Source organism: Cervus elaphus, chromosome 21, assembly GCF_910594005.1.
Source record: "Cervus elaphus chromosome 21, mCerEla1.1, whole genome shotgun sequence".
NCBI classification, from domain to species: Eukaryota; Metazoa; Chordata; class Mammalia; order Artiodactyla; family Cervidae; genus Cervus; species Cervus elaphus.
In genome coordinates, this window is record NC_057835.1 from 61,997,017 (window position 1) to 62,022,715 (window position 25,699).

Here is a 25,699-nt window from a genome sequence, read left to right on the forward strand (position 1 = left end):
CTTTTTGCTTTTCCAAAAGTATGATAAATGAAAGTTATACAATTTATATAATTTAACAGTGAGACAGAAGCAGCCAAATTATTACACCAAGGTAATGAGTTACAACTGTGAATAAGTTCCTTTAGGAAATGGTTGGTATTGCTTTGGCACTATACAATAAATAATGTTTTAAATGATTAGCATGTATTAGTTTACAGCTGACAGATAAAAAATAGATGATGTGCTCATCATTATCTTTAATGGAACAAAAACAAAGAAGGTTTACTGCATAGGATTACAGGATCTCAGTTGAAAACTGTGCTGACTGGAGATCATTAAAGTTTTGGACTACAGTGAAGAAGCTTTTCCCGACAACACTTTGATGTTTTGTACAGTACTATTAAGCAGATCATAAACTAGAAAAATTTACAGGAAATTATTATTCTCCAGGATGTTCCAGACTCTAGAGTTCTTAAGTGGCCTGGAAAAGTTAATGTTCTCCCTATTTATCTAAATCAGTGGAAAGTAACAGAATATCAGCAGAGCTCTACTGCAAGGAAAGTTATTATCAAATTTTTATAATAATGTTCCTGAGAAAAAAAATTCAAATGTCTAAGATAAAATTTTCATTTTCTCCAGTATATTCAAGTTATTAAATTAGTAATTTCCTTGTTTGATTTCTCTGTAGCATCTCAGCAACTCATGTCATTTGAGCTTTGTATACGAACTTCTATGAGAGTTCCTGAAGTATTGCTTGTCTTCAATTTATTGAATCTCACCATAAAACTATAATCTGTTGTCTAAAACTCTAGTCTGAGAATTGGTTATGGAAAAATAGTGGGAAACAAGAAAGTCCAAGCTTGAAGAAAAATGTTTTAGGCCATCAGGAAATATTTGGAGGAATATTCATATCATATTCAGAGAGATAAAAACATGAATAGGTCAAATGGTAGGGAAAAATTGGGGCAAACAAAATCTTTGAAAGAGAAGAGAAAAGCTGAAGTTCTAGGCAGGGCTCTTGATACTGGTTGGGGGATCTAGAGGACCCAAGAACAGAGTAAAGGAACTCTTGGCAGTGTGGTAAATTAAACAATCACAAGAGCAAGAAGATGCTCTTATTTGCATCACCTTATTTTCATTTCATGTAATAATTCAAACAGAGTGGATGCTGTCTTTTGTTAGTACCACACCTGTAGGTACTCTCTTTTTAAGGAACTATTTCCAGATGTTCTTTTCTCTGTCCAAAGTTCTTATCTCTAGCCAAAGTTCTTATCATTGTCTGATTTGAATGTTGCACTGTGCAAAAATCAGTCAATAGATCATTTTGTTTAGATAGGACTCCTAAAGAAGGTATGTATGATAAATCCTCTGCTTTGGAGGGAGAAGACAATGAGGAAGGGCCAGAGAAAACTGAGGAATAATTTAAAATTTAGCTTTGTAAACAGTATCCTGCAAATGAAATCCCAGCTAGAAAACTCTTAATTTCTTCCAAGAGAATTAATCATTGCGTTGAGTGTTCCTAAACTACTTAATTCATGCCTTTCTTATGCTTTTATCACGTCTCTTTCTCCGTGTCTGTCTCTTTCTTACTATCTATCTACCTTCTACCTATCATTTTTTCTTGCTAGATTATAAATTCCTTGAGGATAATTACTGTTATATTTATTTTAGTATTCCCATTATCTAGATCAGTAATGCCTAACTAGGAACTCAACGAATTTTTAATGAGTAGAAGTGAGTGGAATGGTTGTTTTATTTGGGCTATATCCTGAGGTACTGTCTCCAGTATAAAGTATCAAATTGGAGTATAAAGTGAAAAAGTCAAAGTGTTAGTTGTTCAGTCATGTCCGACTCTCTGCGTCCCCACGGACTGTAGCCCACCAGGCTCCTTTGTCCATGGGATTCTCCAGGCAAGAATACTGGAGTGAGTTGCTATTCCCTTCTCCAGGGCATCTTCCTGACCCAGGGATCAAACCCGAGTCTTCTGCATTGCAGGCAGATTCTTTACCATCTGAGCCACCAGGGAAGCCCAAGTCAGAGTATAAACTACTGTAATGAGAGCTGAATAGAGTTCAGTCAGTTAATCCTTTCATTCTCTGTAATGGGTATGGATATAGGACGTGGTGTGCTGACACATGTGTAACAATCAGCTATCCAAAAGGGAAAAATTCTGATTTACAGAGTTGGCTGATTTCTGAAGAACAAATACTCCCACTATGGCTGATTTCCCCAGGTGGCGCTAGTGGCTAAGAACCTGCCTGGTGATGCAGGAGACTTCAGAACCACGTGTTTGATCCCTGGGTCGGGAAGATCCCCTGGGGAAGGGCACGGCAACCCACTTCAGTATTCTTGCCTAGAGAATCCTATGGACAGAGGAGCCTGGAGGGCTACAGTCCCTGGGGGTCACAGAGTCAGACACGATTAAAGTAACTTAGCAGGCATGACTGATTTCAAGTTACCAACCAAGTGGTGGCTGAATGAGAGGTTGGTGCATACCACCAGGGATGGGGGTTAGAAATAAATGCACTTTGTAGGACTCTCAAAGACATGTTAGGAGACAAGAAGTAAAGGGCAATAACATATCATATCTGCAAATTACTCATCTTGTGAAAGATGGAATAAGAATAGCTTAAGGTAAAGAAACAGTTGTGGACAGAGTAGCCATTAGCTTGGAGGCCAAGACTTACTAAAGAGCCACTACTCTTGGTCTGAAGGAACCTGAAAAGTTTCTCGGAGAATTTGTAGAGGAATAATTAACACTAGTAGTCATGATGACTTTCCCAAAGACTTGGCTCTGTGAGAATTCTGTATCGGTTAGGAATCAGTGTTTCCTCGAGAAACCTCATCCTGTATTTACTTTCACTGATTCCTCACAATTTTCAGAGATGGAAATGTTAGTTCTGCAATGAAATCCAGGTTTGGAAACCTTACGTGGCTGTAGAGCTTGTGCTTTTGCCTTTAACAGATGCATTTACCATTTTCTTTCTCAGGATCTGTAACCCTTCCCCCATCCTAACCTATTATTTATTAGAACTGTTCTCAAAAACAAACAGATATCAAAAATATCCTAATTACCAGCCAGGAGTGTCTCTTTAGCTTTCTTTGTTTTTGATTTTGCTATTACATCCAGTGCTGTTAAAGTCCAGTCCTCTCCCTTCCTAGAGCTTTTCCATAATGGCTTCTCAAATAATGTCATGGCCTCTCCCCTTTCTCTCTATTCATTCTTAATATCTTTTGCTGGCTTCACTTTCCCTTACTTGATTTTAAATTACACTTTCCCAAAATGTCAATCTTTAGCCTTCTTTTCTTTTCACTGTATATATTCCCAAAGAATGATATAATCCATTATCTACTCATGTAATGATTAAAAATCCTTATCTTTTACCTTTCACTTCTCTCCCAGGCTTCAGACCTGTATTTCCAGATGCTAAAAGGACATTTCCCATATGTTGTTTTGTACATCAAATTCAATGCGGCCAAAACCAAATTTATTCCCTTTCGCCCCTAACCAGTTTTTCTTGTATCTTTCATATTCCCTCCATTATTTAATGGGCTCAATAATCAACTAAAGCCTAGAAATCTTGTGAGTTATCTTTGACTTCTCTTTTTCCAATATTCCCCATTCCAATAAATCAAGAAATACCAGTCATTTAATGTAAATGAATGTCTTGATATTTATCTACTTGGGGCTTATGAATGGATCCTTGTCTTCTTAAAAAATTTGCTTATTTTTAATTGGAGGATAATTGCTTTATAATGTTGAATTAGTTTCTGCCACACGAATCAGCCAAGGTATACACATGCCTCCTCCCACGCCTTGAACCTTCCTCCCACCTCCAGCTCCTCTAGGTTCTCACAGCACCAGGTTTGAGCTCCCTGCATCACACAGCAAATTCCTACAGGCTATCTATTTTACATATGGTAACATATCTGCCCTCAGATTAGAAGCTTGTAAGATCTAGCTAGAATTAATAAATGATCATAAGGAAACTCTTCTTAGCCATCAGAATTTTTGATATCTGTCCTTTGTAAATATCTTTAAATATTACATGACTCATTATATAATTTTTTGGAGAATATTTATGTATTTTATTAGGACACAGGATGGAGATATTACAGATACTGTAATCTGTAACATCCCCAAAATTCTAACAGAAATAAGACATGAGAATGTAGCAGTAGGATAATGAATCTGGGAATCTGTAGCAGGAAGAAAAATTTTTTAAAAAGTAATGGATTGAAGATATGAAGCAGGGTTCCCTTTCAAATATTAATTAGGTCCTATCAGGGAGGGAAGTGGGAGACATAAATTGGGAAACTGGCATACACATATAAACACAACTATATAGAATATATAATTAATAGCCTATTGAATAATACAAGAAACTCTATTTAATACTCTGTAATGATCTATATGGGAACGGAATCTTTAAAAAAGTGTATATATGTGTACATATAACACACTCACTTTGCTACACAGCAGAAACTAACATAACACTGTAAATCAACTATAAAAGAAAAAAAAGTAAGTAATAACGTAATTCAAGGTATTTGCATTTTAAGAGAATCAGACTAAGTAATAGCCTGAATAGTACTGAAAAACCTAAAAGGGCTTGATAATTGCCTTGACTCATCAAATTTAGGCATAGGGCAGATATAATTGCATTCTGTTGAAAATCTGGAAGAGGCCCACTACCCATATTTTTTTCTGTGAGAAGATAGCAAAGGATCACTTGGGTTTGGATGAAGATCATTTTGGATGCAGTCAACAATCAAACATGGGAAGGAATAACAATTATGTCTAGCTTAGACTATGCCAATAGCCTCTGACTGGGACCCCTTATCTTTAACAAGGAATTAAATGGATCCTTTTCAAATCTGTCATAATTATACCATCAGAGTTATATGCAAAAAACACAAGTGTGTTCATATTTGTGACTTTTTCAAAAATCTTCAAAGACCATAATTGTAAAGGAGAACATCTAGATTTTTAACTGAGAGAATTAAAGCTCTCCACAATCTGGCCCCAGGCAACTTTTCCATTCTTACCTTCTAATATGTATCCCATTTTGTTTAATATTTCTATTCTAAAGAACTACTAGCTGTTCCTTAAACACAGCTTGTGCTCATATGCTTTTATGTTATAACTTTGCTTAAGGACATGACTGTCCTCCACCTCATACATTATTCTGTAATGTATTCCCAGATTTCTTTAAGCCAAATGAATATTTCTCTTTTTATTCTTCTCTTGCATAGTTTACTTTTATTATATTACTTAATATAACCTATTTTGTATGAGTACTACCTATGTACATGTGTTTCCTTGATGTGATTATGAACTCTTAGATGGGAAGGACTACCCCTGCCTGCCTTTGCCTTTGGAGCAGAAAATGGCAACCCACTCCAGTATTCTTGCCTGGAAAATCCCATGGACAGAGGAGCTTGGAGGGCTATAGTCCATGGGGTCACAAAGGGTCAGACACAACTGAGTGGCAGGGCACACACACATGCCTCTGCCTTTTCGCCTACCCTCTTTTTTTTGTTTTATCTTCTCTCTTCTGTTTTTCATTTTTTCCTCCCTTTTTCCCTTCCTTCCATTATTCCTTCCTCCTTCACTGGTCCTCCATTTAAAAAAAATTATTATTTACTTGTTTCTCTGATAATTTTTTTTTTAATGTTGCAAAACCAAAATTCAGACTTATAGCTGACCAGCTTCAGAAACACCCCAGGTATGCAGTTCAGTAACAGGAAAGAGAAAGTTACTAAATGTCCCTTGAGATCACAAAATATGTTCAGACATAAGAAAGAGGACTCACACAACCACACTTTAAGAAAAAAAAAAAACAAAGCCCAAGAAAGGTATTTGGTATTAAAAACATACTTTTGGTTATTCACTCATCACCGATTCATTCAAAAAAAAAACAATATTTTTAAGCTGAAAGTGACCTCAGAGAAGATGTAATGTACTTTCCTCATTTTATAGAAGAGAAAATTTAGAGACCAAGAAGTTAAGTGAATTGACTAAGCTCATAAAACTGGTTAGTATTAGAATTTCTATTTTCATTAAAACAAAATTTGGTGAACTACAATTTCACTACAAGGCAAGCATATTCAGAATCGAACCACTTAAAAAAATTCATACTGTTTTCTTCTGTAAGTATATACTTTAAAATAAAGATTTTCTTTTCTGAAATTTTGAAAACTATATAAAATGACATGTAAAACCAGAATACAAAGCCAGCATGGAAATACTACAACACTTATAATTTATGTACTTATAACTGTACTTGGATGAATTTTAAACAAGTAAAACTTTTAAAGAACAAAAAAATCACACAAACATATTTTATGTCATATTGAAATAACATCTTCACATTCCATTGAAAATCCAGATAGTTTTGGTTTTTTTGGGCAAAAACTGAAAATGGGCTTAAGAAATAACTTGTTCTTATGTGACTGGACCCTAAAGACTGTTAACCTTGAGGTGAATATGCCTAGTCATGAAAACGACCTGAAAAGGGCCAATCATAAAACCACAGACATTTTCTTTGTTAGTACAAAAGTTATATTAAACTGGTGGGTAATGTTCTATCCATCAGAATGGAGTTCAACTGTCAGGTTTTTTTATTACTCCCATCTCATCTGTTATAATAAATAATAAGAGTAGCTACCATTATGGGCATTCGCACATGCCAGGATGAATTCTGTATACTTTTACATATAATTTTTCTACCTCATAAAATTATCACCAGCCAAAAGTTCCTTCTCTCATATCAGTTACGTTCCAAGGTTAGCTACATTATTTTCAGACTGGAGTATTATTATATAATCTTCAAAACTGATGAAATGGAAATTATCAAAATTCCATGCTTAGGAAAATATTAGTAAATTAATTTTGCTAATAAATAATATCTGTAATCCTCACAACTGATGAAAAATTACAACTAATTTTTGTGCTCATGAAGAAAGTTTTTATATAATAAAGTTATAGATATGTTCAAATTATAATTAGCCAAATTAAACTGATATTAGAGATATGGAGGACTGCTGCCCTAGCTGACTGCCTTAATTGAGTAAACATTTTAAGTCTCACTTCAAACTTAGTTATAATTTATTTCATGTGAAGTATGAGATAAAAACATTACACACATAAATTTATTCTCTAAATCATAATTATTACACCATAAGTTAGTTAAAAATTTCAATCATTAGTGAGAATACATTAAGTAAAGAGCCTGACACTGATCAGAGATTACTGAATCAATTAAGGAGACAACAGTAGACAAAGAAAATGAAATATAAAAAATCTAGTTCAAATCTAATTTTGAAGATTAGGCTATGAGATTAAATGATTTGCTTAGTTAGTGACGAAGTTGCCTAAAACCCATGTATTAGTACCTAATGATTTTTTTTCTAGGCAGCCTCCAAAGTACCTTGTATTTGTGTAGCACTTACAGATAACAAGCTTCCCTCAATTTGTACACAGGAAAAAGCTGGCTTGTGAAGAACTCTTGGGCAGTTTACCCAAAGTCTTAGCGCATAACTAGTAGAATCAAAATTAGAACCCTAGTCTTTCAAATTTTTTTGAGTATTCTTTCTACTATGATTAACTCTAGACAGAAATCAATAATCATATATCCATTAGAAAATTTGTTTTTGACTCTTAGGTAAGAACCTACCCACACTCTCTCCAGAAATTTGTTTCTTGTCCCTACTTGTCCGTGGAGAGTCTACAAACAAATATCTGAATAAACTATATATCCATTCTCAAGAAGTGTATAGTTTAATAAAAAGGGCAGAAAAAAGCACCATATAAGACAGGATATATGTATTTTAGGAAGTGATAAATGCCATGGTTGGTTCATAAGGTTATATGTTTTCATATCTCTGTTGTTTTGAATATTCTTCTGCTTGTAATTTTTATATGACTGTACTTAACCCTTTTAAAGTATATGAAATTTGAGTTGTAAAGAATGTTTTTGCCCTATTTATCACATTTCCCTTTTTCCTTATTTCCCTTATCCTCCTTGACTATGTAAAGCAAGATCTCTCACCCCTTGGTGACCTGTATCTTTCATCCCTTGTATCCCCTGTAGGGCGTCCTTGTTGTTAGCAAGCCAGCAACCCTGGGGGTCTTATGAAAGCAAAGGTGAATGCATAAATTTCTATTTTTGCTGAAGGTAAAAGAAAAATGTTTCCCTCTTGTGTTCTTTGGAAATATACTGAGAGAAATTATGCTCTTGGCAACAGCAGCTATTGTCCACAGGTTGACCCTTTTACCAGCAAGTAGCCAGATGCAATTTATTTAAAATTCTTTCTATATTTACTAAAAAAGGGAGAAATAAATTACAATTCCTTCTGTAATCTTGCAGTGTTCTTTAACACATAAGTTGGTTCTACTCATCTCAAATGACTTCTTCATAATTAAAAAAAAAAATCTATTTTATATTTCCTGACCTGACATGTGGTTTCCCTGGCCTGACATGTGATTATACAGTAGGGGGTAGCAATTCACAAATAAAATGCAAAGAAAGAGGACACATGTTTCAATGTCTGCCTCAGAAAACATTTAAAATTTAAATGTGGTCTTATAACTAAGGAAAATAATTTTTAAAATGAACTTGCAAACAGAGTATTTCATATCCTAGGATGTGAGAAGGTAGTTGGAAAAACAGAGAACAGTGAACACAATTTTAAGAAATCAAAAAGTCTGAAACAAAAATAGCTATAGTTTGTTGCCTAAAAATCCATGTTTACGTTACAATAAAATATGCTTTCATAATGCATTAAGGTAGTAAACTAAATATTATTAACTACTTTGTAGAGATATATTGTAACTAAACTGTGTATCCTCAAAATTCATATGCTGTAGTGCTAACTTCTAGTATCTCAGAATGTGACTGTTTTGGAGATAAAACCTTTAAAGAAGTGATTAAGGTAAAATGAAGTCACACTGGTAGGCCTTAATCCAATATGACTGAAACACAGACACAACAGAGGGATGGCCATATGAGGACATAGCAAGAGGGTGGTCATCCCCAAGCCAAAGAGAAATATCTTGAAAGAAATCAAACCTGCCAGTACTTTAGTCTTGGACTTCCAGTCTCCAGACTGTGAGAAAATTAATTTCTGTTGTCTAGGCAACTGTGACATTTATTATGGCAGCCCTAGCAAATTAATATAAACATAAAGAAAAAAGAAACTTAAAGTTATAAACTTTTACATTCAAAGATTATTCACAGATAAAAATATAAAATTTCTAAAATTCTACTATTAAATTTTTAACTGTAGGTCTGTTACATAAAGTGAGGTATACTGGTACCCGTGAGATGAGGAAGAAATAAATAGTTGTTACTTCCATCAGCTAAAATATGGAGGAGAGAAATTTTCCTTTGGCTCAGGGCTTTCAGGATGTGTATGTATAGACATGTATACAGAATCAAATTATCTGTAAATATAATTTTATCTCTCTATTAAGTACATTCCAGCTGGCTAAAGAGTAACATGACAAGAATAATAATCTGAGGCAGATCAAAAGTTAACTAACCTGATAAGAATGAGAGAACCCAAATCACTTTTTATACTTTTTAGATCATTAATTTTTACAGTTTTCCTTCCTTCTCACTCCCATATTTTTTAGGATAACTTTAAAGATATACTAATCTATATGTAGTATATTGTTAATGGCAACAAATATAGACATGGTAAGAGCAAGGTATCTGTTGAAAATGATTTCTCTTTTTCTCTTCCTTCCCCATCACCATCATCATCATCATCCCACCATCATCATACTATAGCTAACATTTCCTTTTTCCTTATGGCTTCCCTTGTGGCTCAGCTGGTAAAGAATCCACCTATAATGCAGGAGACTTGGGTTCTACCCCTAGGTTGGGAAGATCCCCTGGAGAAGGGAAAGGCTTAAGAGTTATACATACAGATTTAATCTTGAAAACAATCCTTTGAGGTAGGTATTATTATTAGCACCCTGTGCTAATTTTACTAAAGAGCATGAAGCTAACTTATTACAAGGTTATGCAGAAATGAGCACAACAATAGAGAAAATTGACAAAAGTAGAATAGACATTTAGAGAAATGGTATGTTTTAGTGAAGAAATCCAGGTCTAGCCACTGGCATTCTCCATGACATCTTCATCAGTAAGTGGTAAGATTTCTTGGCCTAGCTTGGGATGGAAACTTTAAGTAGGTGATCTTAATTCTGACTTTTAAAAAAATTAAACCATTTTGCTGGACATCTGGCTAGACTAAGCCTAGCAGTTGTTTTTTTCTTTAATGTGAATCCTACTTCCGTTTATAAAATGGTTGTGCAGCCTAGTCTAAGAAAGGATACTTCATTACTTCATGTAAGACACCTTAACCTTTTCCATGAGAACCTCACAGAGTAGAGACTGGGTTACTAAAATCACTCCTAATTATAATTCTCTTGCTCTATGTATCAGATGATTCCATGTAATGCTGGTACAAGGGTGTCTGTTTCAAGCAAATATCAGGTTCTCTGGGTAGCTTAAGAATCAGTGATGCAGCAGCTCTTCTTCCAGTGGGCACCCTGCCCAGATCAATTATACTATTGTTAGGCAGTGTTGTGTGCTACCAGAAACTCAACTTTTCTGTTTATCCAAAAAGAAAATTTCCCTATCATTTTATTTTAATCACTGCTATAAAATTATACCATTCATTTCTTCACCTTCAATAAATATATGTATTTTCATATATCATCTTAGGGGTTTGTACAAGGCTACCTAATCTACATTTTAAAATTTACTTTTTATAAATTTGGTTTTTCAGTTTTCAGATCCATTTATGTCACTGCTGTTACAGAGTATTTCTTTTAAAATATCTATAGCCATATTTCACCCATTAATCAACTTTCCAAGAACCAGCCAGGCTCATACAAAGTCAACCTTGATAACATCATTTCTGAATTTCAGTAATTTAGTATGTAATTTCTCATCATATGTTATGTTCCGTGCTCTTTTTATCAATATATCCTTTGAAGATTCATAAATTATTTCTCCTTAAATTTGATTTTTTGGGGGGATCTCTGCTGCTTTAATCTATTTGAGAATAAAGGGAACATTCAATGATATGAGTTACACTAAAATCCTTTTCATTAGTTCAATTATTTCTTTACCACTTCCTTTTGACATTATCATATTCACTTCTGGTGTCTATGAAACATTTGTTGTTATTATAAAATAATAATAACAAATATCTTTACCATTTATTAAGCAGTTTACTAAAAGCTAAACCATATATATATATATACATATATATATATACACATTATCTTACTTCCTCCTAATCATCAACATATAAAATAGTTAAGAAATAGATCTCAAAGCCTATTTAATAAAGAAACTGAGAAGAGGTTGAGCTACCCAAAGTCACCCAGGTGGAGTTTGCTTAACTCCAGGCTGGGTTCTCATCTTGCACTCTGACCTCATTTTGATAGTAGAGTCTTGAAGTGCTCCTGACCCACAAACAACAAACATACAAGAAGCACATATATGCCGCTCCTTACCAGCTCCTACCTATCTCCCCTCTTCTGGAGTCCCAAGAATGAGTATTTTCTTCTCTTCTCGAGAATAAGCTCTAAAAAAGGGCACAGCTTAGCTAACAATGGCGATTTATTTGCCAAAAATATTTTGCCTTGAACTGTCTGAATTTTTTATATTGATACTGCCTACAACTTCATCTTGTGAGGTTTATTTGTATTTATAGAGCTTTTCTTTTCATTTTTTTTAAAGAAACTATCTCTGTGCTATGTAATTCATATTGTAATGTAAATTACTTTAGTGGGATTGCTTTCTTCCTAATATGCCTCTTTGAAACCAGTGAAAGTGAAAGGGTTAGTCACTCAGTTGTGTCCTACTCTTTGCGACTCCATGGACTGTAGCCCACCAGGCTCCTCTGTCCATGGAATTCTCCAGGCAAGAATACTGGAATGGATAGCCATTCCCTTATGCAGGGGATCTTTCCCACCCAGAGACTGAACCCAGGTCTCCCGCACTGCAGGCAGACTCTTTACCGACTGAGACACCAGGGAAGACCTGAAATCAGTGAAAGGATCTTTAAAAGACAAGAAGCCTGGGAGAGGAGGTGTCAAGTGCTCCACTAGGTACCTACAAAGAAGGATAGAAACTCTTTGCCTTTCTTTTGCTCCATTGTACCCTGACCCCAGAACACTAAATGGATTAATATGAACTCCCGGTTCATATCTGAAAAATTATGGGAAATTTATTGACTATATTACTTAATTTTAGAGAGATAAACACAAAAACAAAATTTTAGGTGCTAAAATAGGGATAAGATATTTTTGTGATAATTTCATGGGAACATAAGCACCAAAAGAGAGCATTTTTTTTCTACAGGAAAATAAACTTTGATTTCCAAATAAACACAGTATCAATAAACTATAGTTTCCCTGTTGAATTCTTATGGACTACCTTTTAAAAAAAATCCTCTGAGTTCATTTAGAAACACTAAATATGGCTAATTTTAAAAGCAAACATCATATGCTTAAATAAATATTATCAAATTCTCCATATCAATTATCAGATATATATATATATAAACTGTTTATCAATTATTGTTAATTATTGTAATTATATTACTCATGGAAAGGTAGTTGGCTTATGCTGAAGTATAACTCACATTGTTAAATCTAAGAAATCACATTCTACTGAACCAATGGGGAGCAGAGAATATTGGTTTTAAGTTGATCCTTAAATTTCTTTGAGAGTAGAATAGGTGAATCACATTTAAGCTGGGATAAAGAGAATGTAATAGGCACGAAACGGTGCACAGGCTGGCTACATAGTTAAATTCTGTTTTGAGGGGGAAAGTCCCGAGAATTCATCCACTGAGAGAATAGGAATCATGTGTGCACCTGGATTTGATTAAATAATTAATTAATTAATTAGCTCTTATTAAATATAGAATGTCTACTTATAAATTTCCTAATATATTTAAAATATACTTAGACACTAATTTTAAAGGCACTGTTCTTCGGGTACTTTCAAAGTGAATTACTAAGGAGATATTTTATAAATTAGTAATACTTGTTTACAACTATCAGTGCAGAACACTTGAGAAATTCAGGAAGGCAATGCCATTTAAAACATGAAATATATAGTTTTTTAAAAAACTTCATTAACAATTATATCCCATCAAAACTTCTTCATAGTTTCACTAGAATTTCAGGACTATAGCTCAGAGGTACAGCACATGCTCCATGGCTTTTGAACTTAATCTCAGTTATCTCAAAATTGACGAGATTAGCTACAAATAATATTTTCCAAGATTTAATGTGAATTGGTGTAGATTACTTAATCTTTTTATCTATGGCTTAGTTCCCTTCCTTATTAAATAATGTTTTCAAGAATGAGTTAATATATTGAAAAGAATACTGGAGCAGATAGCCTGTCCTTTCTCCAGGGGATCCTCACAACCTAGGAATCGAACTACGATCTCCTGCATTGCAGGTGGATTCTTTACCAGCTGAGCTATCAGGGAATCCCAACATACTGAAGCACATAGGTCAATAGCAAATATTTAGTTGGTACTCGTTAATCAAACAAGGAAGAAAAGAATGGTAATATAGGGTAAATATCTCTAGTTAAAAAGAGAGGGATGCTGTTGAAAATTTTAATCTAAAGAATTGTTAGTATGGAAATGAATAATAACTAAGTCTATACATGCACTTGACTGAAAAAGAATCCTCCACAATTTTCTCTTTCATCCATGAAGGAGGTAGTCCAAAGTAGGGATGACAGGCAGACAGATGATCCAGCAAAGACAGTTTCACATAAGGAAATTCAGAGTGGAACAAAATAGAGTCGTGTTTTGGATTCTTTTAAAATCTTAATGATTTGATTGCCTTCTTGGTTAGGCTGAGTGCATAACTCCAGCAACTGAAAACAGATTTCTAAGTATTTGACATTCAATAGGTAGGATTTGTTAAAAACTAGGAGAGGGCTTGTAAAGATCAGATCACTTATTCTCAAAGGAAGTCTCCATTTTTAAGTGACATCATTCATCATTGTCTTCTGAATAAAACCCTAAAAGAGGAAGTCAACTCATTCAGTTACCTAGAAGTAAATTCTATAAGCAGCCTGTCTTAGAGCAGTTGTGCTCAAACTATAGTTCACATCAGAATCACTTGGGAGGTTTGTTAAAACACAAGAACTCCTAGAGTTTTGTTTAAGTAGTTCTAGAGAGGGCCAGATAACTGCATTTCCAAAAATTCTGAAGTGACGTTGATGCTACTGGTCTGGAACTACAGTTTGAAAACCACTGCCTTAGCAAATACATAGGAAATTATGTTGCTTAGCATAATTAGTCCTTTGCCAAGATTTAAATCTTCTCTAACCTAAAATAATTGGTGTCAAAGTTATAAAACTTGGAGGTCTCAAGAATTAATTTATGAACTGGAATGTAATCAAACCTTGTTTTTCTAAAAATAAACTTTCAGCCACACTTATAGTATTCCTTTGGTTCATTCTCTTGTAATAAATTTGTCAGGTATCCATAACAAGAATCATTGGCATTGCTTCTCAGGAACTTATTTTTATTGTATGAACAATGTAAATCATATGAGTGATCCAGTTTCTCTTTCTGCCTTTGAGGTTTGTGAGGAAGCTCACAGTCAGAATATAAGCCCCACATGAAGCAGGCATATAGGATCTCACACTATGCATTTTGCCCTTCACAAGCTTTACTTCTGGTATTACCTTGTTGTGTCTTGACTTCATTTTCCCTTGATACTCATTTCTTCATTGACAATAGCATTATATGTATTTTAAAAATCACCTACATTCCTTCCTGAAGTACATTGGGATATAAACAAACAAATGAAACAAATGTGTTACGCTATGTTTATGAAAGCTTTAATATCCTATTTTAAGTACATTGGGATATAAACAAACAAATGAAACAAATGTGTTATGCTATGTTTATGAAAGCTTTAATATCCTATTTTATCAGGACTTAATGCCTTGATTTTTGGATTATACAAAATGAATAAATGAGAAATTAGGCATAGCAGATGCCACAAAAGTTTATGCCTATTTAGCCCTAGACAGATATATTTTTAAAAATACCTGGAAAGGGATAGAAATCAGTTCTAATATCAAGCTCAAAAGGTTAGAGATGTATCTGAAATGTTGTATCATTACAAATCTATTTTCTATGAAATTCACCAAACCTATTTGAAGTTATTCATATTTTCATTTTAGAGGAAAATTTCTAGAAGTTTATGGCCTGCAAAGCAAAGGCAAGGCTATTTTTTTGTTGGTCTTAAATTTACCTTTCTCTAGACTTTAGGCCCGTGCCATTTCCAGGACAACAGAACGCTGTGATGAACAATCCTGTATTCACCACATCGGTAAATGTTCATGTGATTTGGAAAAGAGACCGCTGGTTTGGAACATGATGCTGATGAAAGAATATCTGCCTCCTCTAGGTCATATAACAGAGAAACTAAAAACATATGCTGCCTACAATATACACATATCCAGCATAGTCAGTTATGCTTTACTTAATAAATCTTATTTTTACTGAAGAATGAGGTATAATTGAAAGAAACTGAAGTTTCAGAAGGTAAGGATAAAATAGACCCAAGTATAGAAAAATCCAAACAGCTTTTCTCTAGTACACAGATAAAAGACCACAGATATTATATGACAGTAATTATGAGAGTACATAATAACTAAAAGTTACGAATAAGCTTTGCTATTTTTATCTTTTTGTTAAATCTTAAATAGGTACATTAGAGCAAAGTCTTTTCATGACTTTGGGAATGAATAATATGATAAACCTAAAAATGTTTTGAAAACATAAAGGCAATGAAGAGCACAAACAATAAAAAGAATATTTTTTTCCTATCTTGGAAGACTTCATACCTCAATTTATTACCAAAAAGTGGTTCAAAAAGATTCTCACTAAAAAACTTGTTGAATTCCTTATGACAACTCATGAGTATGTATTTTGTTTCAAAAACTTACTAAAAATCAGATCGAATTAAAATACTATAAACAAAAAACTGTATGGAGGAAAACCGTAAGATGAAAATAGAAGTTCTTCCTATACATTTTAAAGGGTGTTAGGGCCTTTGTAGGTTTTATAAAATGAAAACTTCTAAAAGATTTGTTCTTCAGATCATTTAAGAGTTCCATTTCCTTAACCTCTTATATTATACAATGACTTTTTTCAAAAATTAAGGCAAATCTCTACCTAAAAGTTGGTATACAAACACATTATAAATTTTAGCATTTAATAATATCATGGGGCCATTGCATTATATGTTTGTTTCTGACTAATCTGCCTTCAGCAGTTTGAGAATCTAACGGTTTCATATGATTGATTATTTCACAACTTTTAAAAAGAAAAATGTCTTGCCTTTGCATGGTAATCTTGTTCCAGTCTGGGATCTGATCCGGCTACCTGTTTGTATTTGTTAATTTTCATTTGGCGATTTCTCTCCTCTATATCCATAGCACCTATCGAGTAGAAAAAAACCCATAAAATTAATGTTCGGTTCTTATTTCTGAGCCCTACTTACAGGATGTACAAAAAAAAAAATGCTAGGCTGATATACTACTGTCACTCAAGGTAGTAGTACAAATTAAATATCATATTATTTTTAAGATTTATTTAAGTATGCAATTTGGTAAATAAAAGCATGATTATTAAATATGTAAAATAATTAAATCTGAATAAGGTGTAAAAAATTTTAAACAGAAGAGAACATATCTTCATTAGCTAGATAATACTTTCTGGTAAATGTCCAGGAGAATATATTCGACAGCACGTAAACATGACAACAGTACTATTGTAAGAATTTTGGTCTGTAATTAGTGCATCAAGATTGAAATTATTTACTGGAAAGAAGTTGCAAGTATAATAGTTTCAAACACGACTGTACAATTGCATTTTAAGTTATCAAAAAATCAGCCCATGTATCAAAGCAGGTTGTTTCAGCATCCATGTGAATGTAGCTATCAAGATCTTTTGAACATGGATTTTCTAAAACTAGGATCAAGAAAGAGGCACTTGGAGTAATACTCTTGAAAACAAACCATGCCCGGTAAAGGCACAAAGTATTACTGAAATCATTTCAGGGGAAAAAAGAAAGTGAGGAGAAAAATTGAGATGGTAAGCTTATTACAAGATGAGACTAATGCTGTCTGTAAAGGTGCTTCCTCAAAACACATCAACTATAGATATCAAGAGGGTTTTTAAAAACTTTGGTTAGAATAAGAACTAAATTCAGTGAACAAATCTTAGTAAACATGAAAAAGCAAACGTGAGAAATGAAAAAACATTTCTCATTAATATGGATAATGGAAAAACAAAATCTCAATTTGTATGCTACAAATCTACAAACTGGGAAAAATAATCATAGTTTAGTAGGTTCAACTGGTTTTCTCCAAAAAAAAGTTGCCATGTAAATTCACAAACACTGAGTCTATGTAAGATTGTGAACACACACACACATGCACTCCTTGCTTAAGATCATAACTTTAAAACTGTAGTAAAGGCATATGGACCATAGGTGTGACTATTCAAAATTGGCATTTTAATACTCATCCTGGAAAAACCCTCACCGTATATTTGATAATTGCAAGCAAAAATTTTAAGTAAAAATTGATAACTAAACTAACATACCAAGGGAAGAAAATGTTTCAAAAAGGATTAAGAAAATCTTCACTAAAAGAATGTACAGAGTTCAGATTACATGACCTCTAAGTAAAAGTGCAAATTTAAATCATCTAATCAGTTTGAGTCAAATTTTAATAATGATATGAGTTATTTTGTGCCAAATTATAAAATGGGGAATAGAAATATATTTATATAAATTGAATGATACACAAAATCAAGTGAGTGCTTCCATGATGTGTGTTAAATATCATCAGGTATAAATGTCTATTATTTATTAAAATACAATATTGGAGTTGTTTGTACCTCAAGAGATATTCTCAGATAAATATGTTTATTTCTCCAAGGCCAAGGGAATGAAAAAGCTTCAAAAAGTTGTGTGCTAAAAAAATACTAGCTAAAGTAAGTATTTGGGAAGGTTCTTTGAAGTTTTTTGACATTATAATGGCAAAATAGTGTTTTAAATATAAATAGCAACAATAGACAAGGTTTAAACACATTTTATGCACATATATATAAATATATATACACATATACATATATACACATACACATATACATATATGCATTTTCTAATATAGAGACTATTTTCTGGACATCAACCTCCTATGACGCTACATTAAATTCTTCCTGATTACTGGATAATTATGGGATATACACTGACAGGTGTTGGGAAGCTTTTTCTGTAAAGATTTCAACAGTAAACATCTTAGACTTTGCAGACCATGAGGTCTCTGCTGCACCTCTGCCATTGTAATATGAATGCAGATTTAGACAACACATATATTTTATGTACACAAAATGTACATGTGTATTCCAATAAAACTTTATTTACAAAATAGGCAATGGGCTGAATTTGGTCCATGGCCACAGCTTGCTGAACCCTGCATTGAAGCATTTTGGTAATTTTGCAATGAAGAACTTTTTTCCTTAGTAATGGTTTGAAGATTTTGTAGAATCAGGTTTATGGAACATCATATACATTTAACACGTCACTGATGGGAAGCTAAGAAGGATATTAATCTGTTTTTGCTAAAAGAAAACAAAGATGCAAATAGAGTAATATAAACATTTAAATATATCAACTGAATTCCAATCTCAAAATCTTTCCAAACTCAATCATCATCTGTATAGTCCTTAAATTGGAAAAATTCATTAGATTCTTTTTCCTTTTATTCCTTTTTTTTTTTGGCTAGGCTCTGGTATTTATTCATTTACATAATTTATTTTTACTTTGTTAGAGTCTTAACCAATGAAATCTCAAGGGACCATCTTAGTGAATATACAGTAAACAAACTTGGGTAAATATACTTTTAACTTAAAATTCTCCCAGGAACCTAATCTGTAAGAAAAACAGTGCCTCTCTCCAATAGTATTTTAAGTCTTCCACTTCTTTTCTACATTTTTTTATCAAGCTATTTTCTTAAAGAAAACACTCCACAGATAATAATATCCTTAGAGAAGAAAGTATCCTGAATACAGAGAACTACTATAAGGGATTCTTCACCAGCAAGATAATTTTTTGTTGTTGTTCATTTTCGTTATGGAAAATAATCCAGAAATCATATTTTCAATACCAGTATTTCTTTCAATCAAACTCAGTAATTTTTATTTTTCCCAAAAATGAAAAACCATATGGAGGAATCTATGCAAGTAGAGGAATTCTCAGCTGGTGCTAGTGGTAAAGAATCCATTTGCCAATGCAGGAGACATAAGAGACACTGGTTTGATCTCTGGATTGGGAAGATCCCCTGGAGAGGGCATGGCAACCCACTCCAGTATTCTTGCCTGGAGAATCCCACATACAGAGCAATGCTGGCAGGCTACAGTCCATAGGACTGCAAAGAGTCAGACATGACTGAAGCAACTTAGCTAGCACATATGCAAGTAGAAGAGTTGCTTGCTATCTGGTTAGGGAATAGAATATGTAATTTCTCAACTTTAACTCTAACGTCCAAGGCTGGACTCTCCAAAGAAAAGTAAGTTAAAGTGATAAGGCAGATTTTTCTCCAATTCTTTTCTCTCCTTCAAATCTACCCTAAAATTTGCATATACAAGGTCCTGAATATTCTGTAATAATGACTAATCATTTGATTGCAGATAGCTCACTTCCGCATCTATTATCAAGTAATATCTTGCTGAAATAGTCTCAAAAATACATTTGGGGAAAGGCTGGTTCATAAGTTTAGAAGGTAAATTTATCTAGTAATCATTGAGTCATATTCTTATATGTGAAGACACTATGCTTATTTACAGAAGACATCTTAGTGGTTTCATATAATTTTGTAATTTGAGTACACTAAAAAACTTAGTCATTATAATGTTCAATATCAAATCAAATATCAATATATTTTCAAATTATAACAAAAGTAGATTAAAAGGTTAATAAGATTATCAGTCTTCCTGGACAAACCCAATTCAACAAAAGTTTGCATATGTTTCTATTTCTTAAAAGTTATTAAAGATATTACACTGTAATATTCAAATTGTCTCAAATTCTTGGTATAAATTATTAAGTACACTAAGAAAATACTTCTTGTTTCAATGCCTTAATAATATAATCCATCTAAGAAGTGTACTTATTCTTAAACCAATAAATAATTGTTGTGGTTACTTTTAACTTAAAAAGAGTGTATTTGCCCAAAAAGTTAAAAAGTCATATTTATAATACTGGTATGGCAATTAAGTTTAAAAAGTTAAAGTTATAGGTGGATTTAGTAATCATAGATGTATTGAATATGACCAGATTAACCAGCAGCAAGACAGTGGTAGCTTAGGTTTCTACATTTACAGTACCTCTTCAGTGATTTCTGTAGTGCAGTGCAAACAATAGTTTTAAGTTTGCTTTTCTAAGTGTGTGCGTGCATGCACACACACACACACACACACACACACAAACAGCTGTTGGTGTCCCAAAGCAGCCTCACACATCATACTTCTTTGAAGTAAGGACACTTTGAAGTCTGGCAATAATGCAATTCATATTTAAGCTAAGTAGTGGTCAGAAAATTGCAGGACTGCTGACTCAGGCACCCATCATGTATTCTTAAATAAAATACTTAAATCTGGGGATCTTAAGAGGGAAAACTCTTTTAAGTCCAACAGCAAAGCTCAAAGAAAGAAAAACCGAGAAAATAAATTAGAGAACCTGTGATTACAACATCATGGAAGTCTGTGCTGTGCTGTGCTGAGTCACTTCAGTGATGTCTGATCCTTTGCGACCCCATGGACTGTAGCCTGCCAGGCTCCTCTGCCCATGGAATTCTCCAGGCAAGAATACTGGAGTGGGTTGCCATGTCCTCCTCCAGGGGATCTTCTGACCCAGGGATTGAACGTGAATCTCTTATGTATCCTGCACTGGCAGGCAGGTTCTTTTTTTTTTTTTAATTTTCAATTCATATTTTATTATGAGGCATTAAAATCTGGTTAGGAATAAATGAAATCAACAAGGAAGAAGGGAAGCAAAAAATGAAATACAAACAGAAACAAATAAGGGCAGGCAGGTTCTTCACCACTAGCTCCACCTGGAAAACCTCATGGAGGTCAAAGACCATTTAAATACCAACAGTGTGGAAGAGGAACAACAAAACAAAAGTAGGTTACAGACAACAATGATGACAGTGATAGAAATAACATATTTCGAATGAACAAAGTTAAAAAGGCCAAATTCATGGACTCTCTAAATGCTGCAATTACCATTTAGACATGTACCAAATTAAGAGCAATAAAAAAAGATATAATCAGTGCGTGCAGCTGTTTTCTCACTCTGAGGTAACAATGACACAAGAAAAAGCACAGCTATTTGCATATTTATTTTCTAGATTCAGTAGGTAGACTATAAAAACAACTCACTGATGTTTTTCAAAAGTCAGAGGAGTAAGAATAGAAATTGTTAAAATGACTCATGAGATAAATAAGAATATGTAATATTTTGTCATGTTATTTTTTCCAAAGGAAGTGCAATTCAAAAATAAAGTATTCTTTTTTATTTTATTGAATATTTTAAGTACTTTTTCAATAATCTAGTAACAGAAAAAATACTTTTCAGATTGATAGTAATAAACTAGCTGTTGACAGAAAATTCATGGTCATTTATATGAGTGTTTTCCCAAGCACCTGATGTATAAATATTAAAAGCAAGCTCCTTAAATTTTTGAACCTGAAATTTCACGTCCCAGGATCTTTCTTAAAGAAATAAATCAATGTACAAAGATATACATACATATTCATTGCACTATAGTTTGATCATTTTAAAGACTGGGGAAAAGAAATTCCAAATGTTCAAAATAGGGGAATAATTACATGCATTTATGGCATGTCTACAGAATATTATACATTCACAAAAAATTATGTGAATAGTGTTTACATGCATTCACCTATATAAATTATATAAAAGATATTATAAAATATTGAATTATGGATATTGTACTATAGTTAGTAATTTTAAAAAACATACTCATAAAAACATAAATGGACATAACTGATATAAAAGACAAAGAGATGGAGTGAAAAAGATTTAAGATTTACACATCAGAGTAGTTATCATTGGTTACCAGAAGTTAGTATAAGTGCTTTTGGCTTATTTGTGTTTAATATATAGTTTATGAAGTGTCCACAATGATCATACAATATACAGAAAAAAAATTATTAAAAAACACACAAAATATAATGTTAATGTGAACAAAGACAAATTATCCAGTTTGAAAATATTTTGTCATGGTTTGATAAAGTGTTTTGGAAATAAATATTAAATAGTTTTAAAAATGCAAATGTGCAATCATTAATTATTTACCTTAGGGACATACTCTCTTGTTAAATAAAAGTATGTGGGTGTACTGATTAAAAGTGGTACAAAATAAGAAATACTTCCAAATGTAATAAAGTGCACATCTTTCCAATTTTTATGTATATTAATACAAAAGGTGATTTGGCATGTTCGTAAATTTTCCATGTTATTTTCAAGTGTAGGACCTAAGAAACTGTGCAACAAAAACTTAAGTTCACTTTAAAATAATTTCTTCATAATCACTTGTCTATAAAGAATTTTATCATATTTTTAGATTAAAATATTTATACTAGAGCCTCATAAAAAGTACACTTTTATTAGCCAAATTATTTGTTAAAATAAATGTAATGCAGAGAATTAAGAAATATTGGAACAAATTAAACTGAGAAAAGATTCGGAAATAAATGCTGTGAAAAAATTATAAATTATGTACCAAATTATTTTGTACTAGTACTGGGGCAAATGGAAGCATTTTATTTTGAAGTGTTAAACAAACATAATCGTAACTATACAAAGACACATGAGTTTTGAGAAATAGCTATTTCCAAGTCAATCAATTTTGAGGATTTCTCTACTGTTGTCACTAGGAAATAACACATTTACAATGAAAGAAAGTATGATTTGGTTTTGCTTATATTGCATTTACTTATAAAATTATCTTGACTCCTAGAAATGAAGGAAAACTGAACTTCATAAGTGCCTAAAAGTAACATAGGGAATTAAATGAAACGTAAGAGTCCTAGAAACTTATATAACTGTTGTTTTACTGTAAGGTTCATAGTTATGGGTTATAGTCTCTTGAATTATGTTCTCAACTTTAAAGATCTGTGTTAGATATTTAGGTTACCTGTTACTCTGTGTATCTGTATGCTGTTTCTCTATTAACTCTCTACCATATTCATTAAATGATACTTCAGAGGAGATGCTATAGACAAATTTCAAAGACTCCTTTCACTGTAGTCAAAAGAAACTGATATTCAAACTACTTTAGGACATATGTGATAAGATGTGGTCTAGTGATCTCAGGAAATACAGTATGTGTATTTTCAACATCTAAATTCAGTGAACAGACTTACTGAGATTTTATTATTCAGAGGACTTGGATTTTAGCACCTTTTTATGTTTCAACGTGTAAAATCAGGATGTACTTGGAATCATGGTAGATCAGGGTTTTGACCATGGAGAATTCAGTGGAAGTAATCATCACAGTGTTGATAAGGCTTGGAACTACCCAGATTTTGAGTAACGAGTATGTTTGTATTATATGGGATTGAAGACATTCTTAAAAACAGCACTAGTTTAAAAGATAAGAGCCAAGACTAGGGTTCAAGTCTTAATTTCTCAAGCCCTATAAGTGTCAGCACTTCATTTCACCTTTTCGGGCATTAAGTTCACCATCTGCAAAATAAATAATTTTGGATCAGATAGTCTTTATGTTCCTTTCAGCTATATAACTCTCTGGTTAATTCTGAAGCTAAATAATGTTTTAAGTGCTTGTTCTTTTATATTGTAATACCTATTTCATCAATATAGAAAATGTAAAGTGTTTTAGAAATTCTTGCTCTCTTTGCCCTGGCATTGCATTCATTAAAATTTCCTTTACTGAATGCATGCGTATGTGTGTGTTTGTGTGTGTGTGTGTGTATAGCAGCAGGGAGAGGAATGAGATGAAGGAGTAAAGGAGGGAAGGAGAAAGGCAAAAAAGGGGGAGGGAGGGAGGCTGGGAAAGAGAGACAGAGAGAACTGAAAAGCTCATTAAACCAAAAATTTTGTACAGAAAAAAAAAAAAAGATCATAAGGGCAATCTAATCTAGAAGCATCTTTCAGACTAGCTAAAATGTAACATTTTCTACAGTGTACATTGACATGTTTAGGGGGAAATGTTAGCAATCTAATAACTTAATTACTTTAAACCTGTTAGCCAACTCCTTTATCTTTGAAAACACAAGATATATTTTAGAAGATAAACTAAATTTTAAAATGTAAGTCCCTCAAAGAAGGAAGGCAATGATTATCATTAAAATTGCTTTTAACAAATAGTATAATAACCACTGATAAAATATAAAAACATGAGTCAGATTCATCAGGTTAATAAGGTATACCTTATACATGTTAAGCACTTTGGAATGTTCTGACTTTTCCTTATAGCTAAAATCTACATTATAGATGAGATAATCCACAGGGTGGTAAAGTCATAACAGTACCATGAGTATGTCTTGTCTCCACCTTCCTGCGTTTTGGTATGACATAATTATCACAGATCACACTGTGTCTGACATCTGGAGCCTAATTAACATATCCTTAAAATAAACTTCAACTACATCCATTCACATATATCGAAGAATAGCACCGAAGGTTTGAAAGGAGTATAATAAAGAAATTTAAATGCATCTTTACATTTGTTTGTTTAGAAACAAATAGAAATTTAAATATACTTCGAAATACTGACTGTGTTAATTTAAAAATCATAAAAATATCCATCATATAAAAACTGGGGTAAGATCTATGCTGGAAAAGAGACCTATGTAACTTTTCTTATGTATATTAGTTCGGAAATTAATAGTACCTAAATCTATATGCCCTTGATTGAAATATTTAGATATGTAGATTTTAAATAGTACCCATGCTTGGACATCAAGATGTATTTCTTTCTCCAAAGATGCTAATAATGATTATTATTGGTCAATGGTGCAAGAATGACTATACAGAGTAATGTCACACAATATTCAAAGAAATTTATCTTGAATGCCTCCATGAATAGGGACATTTTACGAAATATTCCTGTTTAGTACTGAGAAGAAAGAAAATTAAAGTTAGATGAGATCACTCTCAGAGAAAGAATGAACAGGCACCAGTAGAGATTAACCTATGTTAGAGATTAAACTGAATTTCATTCAACTTTCCAAATTACACATGGGAATATAGTTGCACAGAGGATCCTAAATAAAACTGCAAACTGGCTTTAGTTGGTCTCCACTGACATTAGATTTCCCTTCCTGAACTCTCTTCCTGTTCTCTTCTTCCTAGACCTCTAGCCTGTTCTTTCATGTTCTCTGCACAGTATCGCCCACCCGACCTCCCTTTATTCTCTACCTTGCCACCAATAAAGCCCCCATTTCCTGAGGCTGAAGGCATGGACTCTGGCACCAAATCTGAATGTTTCAGCTTAAATTCCACATTCAAATGATTAAGAGTAAGTTATTTAATAGATTTGTACCTGGATTTTTCAGTTTATATACTAGAAATAAAAATAGTACC

The 25,699-nt window shown here is 33.0% G+C and overlaps 1 protein-coding gene across 33 annotated transcripts in view; it reads right to left on the reverse strand.

Annotated features, from left to right (window-relative positions):
- The window catches only part of RIMS2 (regulating synaptic membrane exocytosis 2), a 590,415-nt gene that overhangs the window by 135,783 nt on the left and 428,933 nt on the right, over positions 1-25,699 (reverse strand). For 20 of the 33 annotated variants that reach the window (XM_043880169.1, XM_043880167.1, XM_043880141.1 and 17 more), the window contains one exon: positions 16,396-16,496. The exons of the other annotated variants lie outside the window; for them this stretch is intronic. In XM_043880169.1, coding sequence (XP_043736104.1) covers positions 16,396-16,496 — 101 coding nt within the window. The remainder of the gene's footprint in view (positions 1-16,395; positions 16,497-25,699) is intronic. 33 annotated transcript variants of the gene reach the window in all.